Consider the following 14,365-nt stretch of genomic DNA (forward strand, 5'->3'; position numbering starts at 1 on the left):
TTGCTTTTTGGAAGGAGCTATTTTGATCTACAATTGAAAGTTTTTTTTTAAATTTATTTAGGAATGGTAGTTCTCATCATTTAACTGTCATAAGTTTATTGTCTGCACTGGCATTGTTTTAAGTCAATTGTGCCTTTCAACAAACTGTTACAGTTTTTTTTTAACTTTTTTTCTTATCTTCTGTTATCTTGTAGGAACTTTTTAACTTATTAAAAAAATCCCATATAATGCGACTGTAAGTTTTTATGTCAACACTTTATTAATATGGACCTCAATCTGTATCCCTGCAAATTGTTTAATGCAATGCATTTGTTTAACAAACCTTAACTATTTGCACAGATTTTGTAGAAATTAAACGAATTGCCAATCTGCTGCATGCGATCGGTGATGAATGCAACGTCCAATGTTCGTGCTCTGAAGTCGATGCATGTCGCTTGCATCCATTCATGAGCAAATACCGACTGTATGCACAAGGGCAGTTTTTTTGTGCAACACTCCCGCCATGTCTCCCTCTTTGTGTATGTGCCAGTTTCAATGCTGCAAGTGTTACATGTTTCATTATTAGTGGATTGAAGTGTGTTCTGCATCAATTCACTATTTTAAATTGAATAATTAAAAAAAAAATGTGTCTTGCAGAACTATCCGTAAACAAACATACCCTTTCTTGTAACCTGCTGGCCACAGTAGTTATATTAACTAATTTTTGCTTCAGTAATTTTAAGGAAAAAAAAAACATTTTTTTTTGCAGCTGTATGTTATGTGGGACAGAATATTGCATGTTTGCTTGTCAAAGAGTTTAGAAATAATAATTCTTGGCCAGTTAAAAAAAAAAAGTTAAATGTTTTCAAAAAGGTAAAAATACAGATATGTAATGATGTGATTTATAAGTATTTGTTTTTATATTCATTTTATTACTTTTGTGAACTCGATGTGCTTAACTAGCCAGGGCCAGTGCAAGGTAAATTGGCGCCCTAGGCGAAAAACCTTAATGGCCCCCCCCCTCTACCCCCCCCCCCCCCCCCGGCCGGACACCCGAAAAAAAAATTTCATTGCCTCAAAATACATCACGTAAGCCTAAGATTTTGTCAACAATCAAATGTAAGCAGGCTTATGTTTTTTTTTTTTTTACTTTTTTACTTATTACAAATCATGAACAGGTCACCGTGGACTTCAAATAATTACTTATATCAATATAAACATTCCAAACTGTTACAAAAATCCATTTTCATCTAGTTTCAATAATCTTTAAACATATTATATCAGTTGTTATGTGTCGTGCTGCGCCGCCCCCAGCTACTTGGCGCCCTGGGCGGTCGCCTGGTTCGCCTGCGTGGACGCGCCGGCCCTGGATCTAGCGATGGTAAAACGGCGCCTGGACGGGAGGTCGGGAGTGTCTGCGAAGGCGAAATGCTTTGACGAGCTGCGGTTCGAGGGATGCGCGCGTGTTCGTGTGGGATCGTGTGGGATTCATAGAGAGGGGGAGGGGGAAGACGGGGGCCATATGTCGGCGGACGGAGGACTGCGAGTCCACACCTGCCGAGTGGCGTACGTGCGCGCGGGGGAGTCGAGTGAGCTCGGGATGTGACCTTGGCGGACGCCGACATCCCGCCCCGTGGATCGGGGCGAGCCGCGAGCCGTCGACACCTGGTGCTGCTGTCAAGTGAGTCCAAACCAAACTTATTTACCGGCCAACTTTTTTTAAGAGAAAAAAAAAATTACGTCAATCGCTAATTTCCGTCTAGGAACAGTGTGACCTGCCAACCTTAAAAAAAAAAGATAAAGCTACTCTCCTTCCACTGGTCTGCTTGTGTTAGAGGCCCTTTTCACACGGGCAACTCTATCGCCGGCAACTGATATGCTAAAGTTTACATGTTCATTCGCCTGTGTTTTTAGATACATTTTCTTATTTTTTTTTTCAACGAAATGCAAATGTAAGATAAAAAACGTGATTTTAAAATTGGTTTTAATGTTAAGGTTGTTACTGCGTTACAATGGTTATGTTCAAGCGTGAAAAAAAGGGGGAGGGGAAGTTATTTACCGGCCGTTTATTTCAACACAAATACTTTATGCAGCGGGATTTCCAGCGAGCGTTCACACGGGCAACTGTCTCGTCAAGGTCGGGCAACTCCCGAGCGATGGTTGCCCGCAGTTGCTCTCCCCGTCAGTCGCCCGCTACCGCCTTCAACAACTGTTCCGTTCAGTTACGTGAGAGGGCTTCCGCACGGGCAACTTGTGTCTCGTCAAATTTCGTTCTTTTTTGTACTGCAAAAACATGCGTTCCACGTTTGATGCCGAGATATTCATTGAGTTGATCATGAGTGGCCAGCCCTGTGGGAAATCTCCATAATGTTGGTTACGCTAATAAACTTGTGGGAGGAAAATAAAATTTGTTACGAAATTTACGAACCTAGTGCATTATCAACTTAGTATTTTTTGGTTATTATAAACTTATATTAATCAGAAATTATTCTTGATATATGTTTCTAAAGAACTATTGTTCATTGTTACACATTTGCCTAGGCATTTTCATTATTTTATTGTGTCGTGTAATTCATACAAATAATATGTACCTGATTGTGACTGCAATTCGTTCCTCAATAGGTACACATCAACACTACTTCAACACCAGTTTCAAAATTTTGCTCAGTTCATTGAACTTGTCTAGTGACGTTATGAAGTAGTTATAAAAATTGATTTAAAAATCTGAGGAAATATGAAAGAGAAGGCTCCTTCCTTCGTCTTGGCAGCATTGACAGGATGCGCCCATAAATGATTTTTCTTGACTACATTTTTGTGTGTAACATCTTAGCTCTCGGTATACGGCATTTGGTAGGAGTGATTTCGTGAATGTAATGAAAGTCGCATGGAAAAGAGAAAGGGAAATGTTAGTTTTAACTGTTTTAGTACATTTTAAAAAGACGGGCAGTATTTTTCCTGGTATTTTTCGCTTTCATCGGAACCGTTTCATTATATAGTTTAACATTTCGCTCTGCAAATCGATTGATTCGATAGTCGACGTAGCTGCTCCGGCAGTGAATTCTAGCGGTGGGTGCTGAAACTACGTGTGATTCCCGGTCCAGAAATGTATTTTAAACACAATTTTCGTTTATTTATCATTCTGGACATTATTTTAAAGAATTCTACGTAAAATTTTGTGTACGAGTTTCGTGACATTTTCAGGGGTTAATGTTACACATCTCCGGCAGTACCGAAAGACTAGCTTACATTTTTTTTTTCTCCCTGTGGACACATTCGCCCATTATCAACGCAGTAAGAATGTATTTAACGCCTATAGCACCAGAGCTTGGCGCGCACTTAAGCGAGCAGTCAGTTGCACACTGGGTAATACTGACTGGGATCTCCCCAGCAGTCGGGCAACTATCGCTGGAAAGTCTGCGGCGGGGCAACTGCAGTTGCCATGTCTCGGCAACTCGTGCGCGATCGAGTGCCGGCAACTTGTTGCCCGCGTGAAAGAGCTCTCAATATTACGGTAAACTGTAAATTGGGCAGACTGCATGTACGACGCTTCTGGGTGGCGAGTTAAATGCACCCACCTACCTCGCTGGGTGAGCATTTTGTCGCTAATATACTTTTCGTTAGCTTTTAAACTTTTTGTTTGTTGTTAACTTGTGCTAAAACGCTGAATGGAAAATACGTGAAGTTAACACCTCAAACGAGCGCGATTATGACCTGCGCTCAATTTTGTTTGCAAATTTTACATCGCTCGTGCAGTAGTAAATTACTTTTACGGGACACTTAAAAGTTGTTATAAAACTTCAAATATAAAATCTTGTGGGTTTTCACGAAATATGCGTAGAAGTATCGCCTTTTGACAACGAGACTGCAGAACGTTTGGCTACGTACAACTGGTTTTTTCCCCCCCTAGTTTACTCTCTCGCTTATAGAGTTACGTGCGAGTGTGTATTTGATCAGGCCCATCGTGTTTATTAAACTTTACTGGCAAGTTGGAGACTAATTATAGAGGAAGAGTGTGTCAGCGGTGACGCCACTTCAACGCATGAGCCAGCGGTCGAATGGGAAGACGTAGCGTGCTATATGCTAGTTGTAACGGCCGGAAGAGGAGGCGGCAGCGGAGAGGTAGAAATGACGCAGCAGTGATGCTACGGAATTCTTATGAACGTTGCTTTCTTTTGTCTATTCCTCAGTTTTCGTAACGGCTATCAATTTACGCTACCATAATAATTTTATCAAAAGTATCTACAATTTATTTATTCGTATGGAATAGTTATTGATTTGTGCAATTAACTTGATAATTATCATTCATTTTTATGTGAATCGTGTGATTTGAAAATTTAAAAAAAGACGCATAGACTTAAAGAGGCTAGCTTTATAAGTGTTTTTTTATTTTTGGTATTTGAACACAATGTTTTAAAAGGACTCGCAAACTTGATATAGATAGACTTTATAAGTATAATTTATGTTCGATTGGAGTTTTTTTCTTTCTTTCATTTGATCCAGCTAGAGATCGTGATTTAACGTCATGCCTAAAAATAATAAAAAAGGGAGAAGCAGATAAGAGGTATTATCAAAGCCAACGTGGGAATAAACCGCAAAAAGAGGCGTCAAAAAGTGCCAGTGAACGGATTCGAGAGTAGATAGCGCGGAAAAAGACAACTTTTTTTTTTTCATTTGAGGTAATACCCTCATCCTAACTATTCTCCATTATTATCTCTTGTTTGATAAAAAATACCAATAATTTATCTCTACCTATACATAACTAGCAGTACCCGACAGACGCTGTCTTGCCTGTTTACCTCTATATATCTAAAATTGATGGTTTGCATGCAATCTAGAATCTATAAAGCGTTTGAAATGGTATTCCATTTTAAACTCACTCACCAATTATCACAGTCACAATCATTATTTGTTGTTACTGTGGATCAAAGACGTAAAAATCACAATAAACCAGTTTTCATGGCGATCGGTTAAATTGTATAATAGGTTTTGCGCTGCACCGCCATCCAGTGGCGAGTTACAAATAAATGTATATCGCGAAAATATTCTCCGTGTTCTAATATATATATATAGACACACACACCGTTTTTTAACAGCGATCTGTAGAACGGTGTATAAGTTAATGTGTAGTAGCGCCATCTAGTGACGAGTTGTAGCAAAATGAATAGCATGAAAAAAAAAAAAACTTCGATGTGCCCACTTTCGTTGCTATTGGTCAATCATGGCCCGCACAAGGGCCCGGGCCCAGCCCTGTTTATTTTTAAATCTTTACCTATTATAATTTTTTACCAACTAGAAAAAAAAACATATTGAATATTTTATAAATAAAGCTTAGTTTGGACTTACAAAATAGTAACCATAATTATGCCCTGTATTTTCAGGTTAAATAACATTCTAAAAAGAGTGTAGGTGAGAAATAACCATGCAATTATAACTATCACGTGACTGTAAAATTGGTAAGGGGGGGGGGGGGGCCCTTCTCCGATCCTGGGTCCAGGGCCCGTAATACAATGTGGGAGCCATGCGGTCAATTGGTGTCGGAGTTTACCAACGTCATACATACATAATACCAACATCCAATTATGTATCTGTATGTACACACACAAACATATATAGGTATATATCATTAGATGGTTTCATTATTGTGTAGTGCAGGAGGCCGTCCGACAGATTATTCCTACCTTACGGCCGGCGTTCTCGCGTTCCCCTCCCACACATGCGCCCTAATAGGGTAGGGTGGGAGTAGCATTCCAGTTCTCTTTGATTATAACATTCCAGAGCTTTTACGAAGACAGAACTGTAAGGATTCGCTCCCTGTTGTTTGATCGGGAGGGTGTTAGAGCTTCAGCAATGACCAGCGGCTGGGGCCACCAACCCAGCATAGTCACCGCCTCAGCCCCAGACAGTTGGCTGTGTCCTGAGCCCTGAGACTTTATCAGCACTGCTGGCGCCTTCCCCGATCTCCCACATCACGCTGGGACCATTCAAATACACCCGGTGAACCCGTGGTCCGGTAGAGGTTCTATCCAACCTCTGCTAGCTGTCCAGGCTAGCAACCGGAGCTGTGTCGTCGCTCACCACGTCGACTCCGCATCGGGGCTAGGGAACCCTCGGAGCCTGCTCCAAGCGATCGGAACACCACTACCAAGTACGAGTCCTGCCCAATCAGAATCCAGGGCCTTGGAGGAAACCTCAGCGGGACCTTTGAATATATATATACTGTATAGAAGTCGCCAGCCCAGGTTAAAATTTCTAATACGGTTTTGAGGTAGTTGGTTAATTCACCGCCCGCAATCGCCAACCATCTCTAGGGCATCGACTCGTGGTGGTCCCTAAGCGGAGAAGTGTCGAACTCTTCAAACACCCCTTCCCCCTCCCGCTGAACGACCTTGCGGGGAATGGGTGCGGGGGAATGACAGCGGGCGACAGTGCTGCGCTCTAACGTGTAAATAACAACCTAAGGCGATACAGGACGTCACGGCAGCGCACTGCAGCGGTGAAGTTCCCAAGCTGCTCATCATACGCTCCTGTGAAGAACGTAAGAGTAAATCCTATCCACTCGCGACTTCTATACAGTATATATATGTTCAAAGGCGGGACACAGAGGTCGTGGAGAGAGAGAGAGATAGAGATAGAGGGAGAGACTCACCGGTGCGCTTCTCGGCCGCCTTGAGCGTGTAGGCGTGCAGACGCACGGCGCCGCTGCGGCCCTTGGCGTTGGACGCGAACAAGGTGACGTCGAAGCCCAGCCCCGACTCCAGCCCGCTGACCACGAACAGGGGCGCGCGCGACGTCACGTTGGAGACGAGGCCGCGCGTCGCCGCGTCGTACACCTCCATGACGAACTCCTGCGGCAGACCGCCGTCGAAGCCGTCGGCGCACTCGACGTGCAGCGAGTCGGCCGTCTGGTTGAGGATGGTGCAGTTGTGCGGCGGGTCCGGCTTGCCTGCGAACCGCGCCCAGCCTTCAGGCCTGTCGTCCGCCTTCCCCGTTCCCCCGTTACCCGGCCATTGCCAGCCCCAGGTTAAAATTTCTAATACGGTTTTGAGGTAGTTGGTTAATTCACCGCCGCAATCGCCAACCATCTCTGGGGCATCGACTCGTGGTGGTCCCTAGCGGACAAGTGTCGAACTCTTCAAACACCCCTTCCCCCCTCCCGCTGAACGACCTTGCGTGGAATGGGTGCGGGGGAATGACAGCGGGCGACAGTGCCGCGCTCTAACGTGTAAATAACAACTAAGACGATACAGGGCGTTACGGCAGCGCACTGCAGCGGTTGAAGTTCCCAAGCTGCTCATCATAACGCTTCTGATAAACGTAGAATAAATCCTATCCACTCGCGACTTCTATACGGTATATATATTCAAAGCCATTGCTGTACCACCTTTAAGTCACTCGTCAGATCATCATGGCCATTGTCTGCATCTTCCTCGAGGCTTCTGGGCGCGGGCCGTGCCAAGATAATATCAGGGGTTGACAATGAAAAGGAGGTAAGTGCCATATTTCACCACACTGTCATTTCTGCAGGAAGAGAAGGATCTACTGAAGATGCGAAAGTAATACCTAACCAAAACAGCACTACAAATTTTATCATAATACTTCGAAACAAGTCAGTGGTAGAGTATTTATACTCCTGAATTGGTTTTTCTTTTCCTGAAAAAAAAAAAAAAGCATTAATGGCACTTACCTCCACGCCTCAATTGTCTTACGACGTTTCGGCAGTCATTGCAGCAGGCGGGGGCGCAACAACAAGGGGGGAGGGGGGCGCAAGGGTATTTTGACCCCCCCCCCCTTTTATGAAACCTTGAATTGGGGGCAAACGGGGGTATAGAAAGTGCCGTGTAATCAATTTTTAGATAATAAAACTGCTTAAATGGCACCATTTTCCACCTTGAAATACAAATTTTCCCGGGGACCCCCCCTGCTTCAATAGGGGGGATCGATGATGCTTTATAAAAAGGTATATTGCCCCCCCCCCTTTTAGGAAATTTGGTTGTTGCGCCCCCTGGCAGCTGCCGTCTATCGGGTAGACTTTGACTCAGCCTGACCGGTGCAGAGAGATAGGTCCTTTTATTACTACCCTGGTGTCTGTGTGGCTGGGCCGGCCAGACTTGGTCTGCCTGATGATGGCAGCTGAAATGACTGCCGGAACGTCGCAAAGACAATTATCTGACACCGCCTTCGCCCGGAAGCCAAGAAAATGTAAAATTATTATTTTCTTTTACATTCACCTTATACATCACACTTTTTTTTTGTTATCTACAACAAATTTTAGCCCATTCTGTTGTGCCCCCCTAACTCGGCGCCTTCTCTCCCCCCCCCCCCTCCAAATCCAATATCCGTACCTGCACACACACACACACACACACACACACACACACACACACACACACACACACACACACATACACATACACTCTCTCTCTCTCTCTCACTCTCTCGCTCTCTCGCTCTCTCTGTTAGGTTCACGCCAAAAAGTTATTTGAATGATTCTTGCAATGGTGAAGGCTAATCTAAAACTCGAAATTACACTAGATGTCATAAGAAAACCCCGAGAATGGACAGCTAAGAAATTGCGGTTAAGTTTTCTAAGTTTCTGGGAAAAAGTCTTCTTTAAGACGAAGATTCTCGCACCCATTTAATCATTAACTTTAATATTTGATGCAATAGTTTTCTAATTTCATAACCTTCGGTAGGAATATAGTAGAGGCTAATAAAAATTATCAATCATATATGCAGGGCGTATGCAAAAAAATAATTGGGGGGGGGGGGGGGATATAAAGCTCTTGGTCAGCTTTTTGCTTTCGAATTATTTTCTGTTGCTGGTGGGAATTATTACTTTTTTTTTCAGGATTTCGGGGGCGGGGGGTGATGGGGGGGGGGGTTTATCCCCTCCCCCTCTTGCGTACGCCCGGGCAGCCAGCAGACCCCGACGTTTCGGTGAGCTTTGTTGCAGCCATCTTATAGTAGTTAGTGACTGCAGTCAGGAAAGCCTGCGATCTAGATATTGCATGGTAACTATGAACAAATAGGGGCGCTGGGACGCCCAACAAACAAGGCGGCGAGACGGGTTTCTCTGGCGAACAGGGGGACGTAAGCATTCGTGTGACATTGATGAGAGAAGCAGAGGGGAAAAAAAAAGTCGTCCCGATGCTACGAGGTTTGAGGCGCCATTCGCCAGACGAGTCCAAAAACTTGCCAGCGCTGGGTCGGACAGAATAACATTTTCCGAGGACGATAGAGAGAGTGAGAGTGAAGAGAAAAAAAAAAGGTAGTGGGGGGGGGGGGGGGGGGGGGGGGAAATTCACGGCGACAAACAACACCGAAGGGAAAATAAAAAGAGGCAAACAATAGTAAAAAAAAAAAAAGTTGCCAGCACTGAAACAGCAGGATCGCAAACTTCAGGCGCGCGGATATTTCGTAGTCTCCAGTGGCCCGACTGCGGAGAAACTGACAGCTTCCTAATCGAGTGCCGCCCGACGTGACGCCGAAGAAACCTCGCCGACCGGAAGTTAAAATAATAAAAAAAAACAACAGCGCAGCAGGACAGAGAGAAAAATGTGCACATTCCCCAAAAAAAAAAAATTTTTTTTCTCCTTTCTCCCCCCTCCCACCCCCTTCTGACAATACGCGTCGGAGGAAGGCGGAAGCGAAATTATTCGCTGGAAACGAAAAACGCAAGAGAACAACCCCTCCCCGGAAGGAAAAGATTCATCTCACAGCTGAGATTACGTGTTTCTGCGAGTGTTTATGTGAGCACAAATAAAAAAAAAGGAACAAAAAAATTATATACTAGTGAAACACGTACCACAAAAGAAACCCACCCCTTGCTTCTAGCCGAAGGCAAATCTGCAGTTATTCGCATAATAGTATTTCTACGAATGCTACAAAACATACACAATATGCTATTATTGCATTGAATAAAAACACATTAAGAAATTAGTTTTCTTTTTGTGGTAGGTTGGCAGCAGTTAGGAGTTGTTTCCACTATATAGCCAATGAAACTTCATGTTTGTGTTCTGGGTGTTACAAAAGAGAAAAATTGTTAAATTTCATTGCTTCATCACAATGCACGCAGTATGCAAGTAAACCTTGAATATGTTAATTTATCACAAGCAATGTTAATTGTTACACATAATCGAAAACTTAACAGTTTGAATTTTAACCATGCGCGTAGATTCCGGAGAAGGCACCCTATCCAGAGGCAGTGGCGGATCCAGAGGTTCACCTCGGAGGGGGCACTCTAGGATTTCAGAACAGCCAGAGTATTTAATCTACTCACACTACACGTAACATCCAACCACCAGATTTTTTATGATTCTACAAGAAATTCATTAATTATATTTAAAATATTTTTATTGGTTTCAGAAACAATCATTTTTTGTCGGAAATATTAATGTAGCAGACAACTGGTTTTCGGGGGGGGGGGGGGGGGCACTTGCCCCTGGTGCCCCTCCTTGGATCCGCCATTGTCCAGAGGTGACTTATGTCGGTTAAAACCCATGCGCTAAACTCTGCCCCCTTCTTCCAACGCCCTTGATTTTAACTGCCAGAATATAACATCTGAAAACACTTTCGCCTTAACGTATAAGCATAACAACATCCAGTGCAGGTGATTTTTATTCGCTAAGCGAGTTACTACCACAATAATAAGAGATATTACAAACACGTTCTATGAATGATTGTTTCATTGGGGAAGATTTATTTAAATGATTATTTTGGACATACGCCATTGCCAGCTTGCACTGTATGGCGTAAAGAAAACACACGTGTATCCATCTATCTTTGTTCGTTCTTTGGGTTTTATCTATGACAGCGCTAACTAGCAATGGCGTTTGTCTAATATTGAAATTATCAACACATTATAGGCTATATTAATATATAAGAAATTCAGATAACTATCACAAAATAATTTAACCCGCAACAAAATATATTTCATCCTACTATTTTGTTGAATTTTTCTATAACCAAATGAACATTTTGTTTGTTGGATTTAAAACCAGCGAAAAAATTAATTTAGTTAGAAAACAGAATTTTTTACAGGATAGGGAATTTATATTTGAAAACTTATAATTTATACACGTACATTGGACAGCAAATTATTCCGGACACGTGAAATACAATGGACTCGATGAAAATGGAAGTCAGCAGAGGGAACACACGCTCGCAGAACTTGCTTCTCGCCTTGCAAAATGCGCTCGGGAGTGTTCGAGTCTCCCCGCGAGCTTTCGGAAACTCTCGCAGACGCCGAAGAGACTGGCGGGATTTATGAAAAAAAGAATTGGTTAGGTTGGTGGTGGGGGGGGGGGGGGGGGGTTAGGACAGCGAGCCCACGGGGGAGAAATAAAAAAAAAAAAGATGTCCCGACGGCCATATACGCGATTTATACTTTTATTGCAGTGTGAGATTTTTTTTTTTTTGGAGAGAGAGGACCGTTGTAAAGTCATATATAACCACGCGACTAGATGTTCGCGCCCGAAGAGATCAACGCTGCCAAAACGCATCCCTCCTACCTCCGTCGTATTCGTAGCACAACAGGCGAGTGGAACAAATCACGACCGATTTGTAATGGAAAGGTTTCCTCCTCCCCCCCCCCCCCAACCACCCCCGCCTCTCCATCCACCATCACCCGAAACATTTCACTTCGTTCCGAGGAGGGCGTAATATCTCAAAACAATAAACAACTGACAAAAAGAAAAGGGTGAAGAAGGGGAAGAGGGTGTTCGGACTGTGATAAACCGCAAGGAAGTGGCTTCCGAGAACACTGCAGGCTCCAACCCCGAGGACGAACGACAAACCTGACGATTGAATTAAAAAAAAAAAAATTAAAAAAAATTAAGGTTGGCTGTGTCTGGACACGTCAGCAAGATTCTGACGTGGATGCACCAGCCAGCCATCTTAACGTGCGAATGAGAGAGGCAGGGATGAGGGGTGATGTCCAACACAAAAGGGGGGTGGCTAATGAACAGTTAGTTAGCCATCCCTCCAATTAAGTCACGAGACCACGGAGTCTTAAGCCTGACGGTCAAATCATTCGTATCTATCGCTAAAGGATAGGCTCTATATAATTGACTCAAAAAAAATATCCAAACAATAATAATTAATCCTTGGGAACTCCGAGGGAATGATTTCCCTCAAACGCGAATTTGAATTTTGAAAACAAATTATGGATTTTAGTCCTTATGCTTTGAATAAACATGTATTACTCATATTTATGTGTTTTTATTAAAATGAAGATGTTACGGCAGATATTTTTTTTTAACAAAACCACTTAAACCAATAAAGGACAGTGTTAAATAAATCCACTTTGCAGCATACACTTTGTGATACAAATAATTTTTTTCTAGATCCGCCCTTTCTATTCATCTCAAAAGGGTTAACACGAGCGGGCAAGTGCCTCGCGCGTAAGGGCGACGAGCAGTCCGATGCGCAGGCCGGCGTCGTCCTAATGGTGCTCCGCTGCTGCCACACCACGACACGCGATAGAGCGCATCAAGACGGGGGATCTGAATTGTTGCCCCTTGGAAGGGCAGCCCTTCAGGATTTTTCTGACAGTGGTTTGTTTGTACAGCGACTGGAAGGGCAGCCCATCCAATTCCTGAAAAACACGTTTCTTTAAGTGTTTTAAATAATCCTGAAAACTTGCCCCTTGGAAGGGCAGCCCATCAGGATTTTTTTGACAGTAGTGTTTTTGAAAGGTTGTCTGAATTGTTGCCCCTTGGATGGGCAGCCCTTCAGGATTTTTCTGACAGTGGTTAGTTTGTAAAGCGACTCGAAGGGCTGCCCTTCCAAGGGGCAGCATTTCAGTCGCCCCATCAAGACAACGGCGGCGAAGTGGAGGGGATAGTGTTCCGGATGATGGGTGGGGGGTGGGTATCTGTTAACACCCCTCCCCCCGCGGATAGGGTTGATAGAGGGCGAGAAAAGAAAATGACATCAGAAAACGAACTAGAAGAGCTCGTCTGTGCACCAAGACGTGAAGAGATTTCTATTTTCGCGACCCACGGAGTGGACGGGTAAGGAGGGGGGGGGGATTGAGGGGTAGGATGGGGAAATCGTTGGACCGAAGGGTTCGAAAAGGGAGGGGGGGGGGAAAGGGGAACGAGAAATCGAATCAAAACTTGGCAAGGTCTTTTTCTGCCCCGGGAAACTGCGGTCCAGCCACATGAGAAATGGCGAGTTGCTTACCGGCAACCACATTTAATCTCCGCGCGGGGACAGGGTGCCGCGAAAGTTGCTCCACTGCGACATTTTTATTTCGGTGCGTCGCTCGCAATGTGCCTCAGCGCAGCAGAGTTTTTGAAATGAAAAACATTTTTTTTTTACAGCCGGTAGGGTAAAGCAGGATTCACAATCACCCGTCACTTCGTCTATCACGTGACATACAGATGGCCTGATGAATTCCACTCATCTGTCCGTCAATACCTTGCCGAGCTTTAAATTTCGACGAACGGATGAAATTATAATCTCAAAAATGTCTGAAAGGCATTTCCTTTATTTTAAAAGTTTGTTTTTTTGACGTGCCAACGTTTAATAAATCGATGAACCAGGCTGCACGCACGAAAAAGTGTCCCGTTATGCACATTGTTCCGTAACGCTGTGTCCCGTTACGCTCATTGTTACGTTACGCTGTCGGCGAGTGTAGTAATAATAGGTTATGTTACAATTAACTAATTATGGTTATTCATATAATTGATGATAGATATTTGATTACAGTTTATTTATATGAAAACCTTTTTCATAATTATATTTAAACTTTATAGCTAAACGCCAGTTTTTAAAATTAATTACAAGTCATCTACACGTGAACTGTTTCGTCGAGTGTTTATAAAGTGAAGTGAAAAGTTAATGTGGTTTTTATTGCTTATTACAACAACAATTTCGGCACTAAAGGTTAATTATTCTTGCATTTTAAAAATCTGATTACTAGTATAATTTCAAGTATTTATTCTTTTATTATTAAAATAAAAATGATTCAATTTTATTCATAAAAGTATGCAATCATTTCATCAATGTTTGGTTATGACGTCACGTTAAACTATCGTCCGTTAACGGACTTTACAGACAACCAATTTTTGTTTGCGTATTTGTTTATATGCTTCTGTATTGTGTTTTGAAGTTGGTTTAAGTTTGATATTGAAAACGATAAAATCGTTTGATACACAAAAGTAATTAATAATTCACGGTAACTCGAAAGATTGTAGAGTTTGTTTGATAATTTTTAAGTGCTCAGGGTGCATAATCGTCAGAACGGTAAAACTTTACAAGAAAAATTCTCTCAAAAAATGTAAGCCTTTAGCCTATAGTTGGTTGGCGGCATCCATGTATAAAAATTTTATGGCGGACGGGTGACTCATTGTTGAGTCCAGCTCAAGTCGAAGCACTGACG

The 14,365-nt window shown here is 43.1% G+C and overlaps 1 protein-coding gene across 1 annotated transcript in view; it reads right to left on the reverse strand.

Moving 5' to 3' along the window:
* Positions 1–14,365, reverse strand: part of LOC134536341 (nephrin-like) — a 699,671-nt gene that overhangs the window by 10,529 nt on the left and 674,777 nt on the right. Inside the window, exon 11 of the mRNA XM_063376094.1 lies at positions 6,626–6,922. Within this exon, the coding sequence (XP_063232164.1) occupies positions 6,626–6,922 (297 nt within the window). The remainder of the gene's footprint in view (positions 1–6,625; positions 6,923–14,365) is intronic.

The sequence above is a fragment of the Bacillus rossius genome, chromosome 10, assembly GCF_032445375.1.
Source record: "Bacillus rossius redtenbacheri isolate Brsri chromosome 10, Brsri_v3, whole genome shotgun sequence".
Classification (NCBI taxonomy): Eukaryota; Metazoa; Arthropoda; class Insecta; order Phasmatodea; family Bacillidae; genus Bacillus; species Bacillus rossius.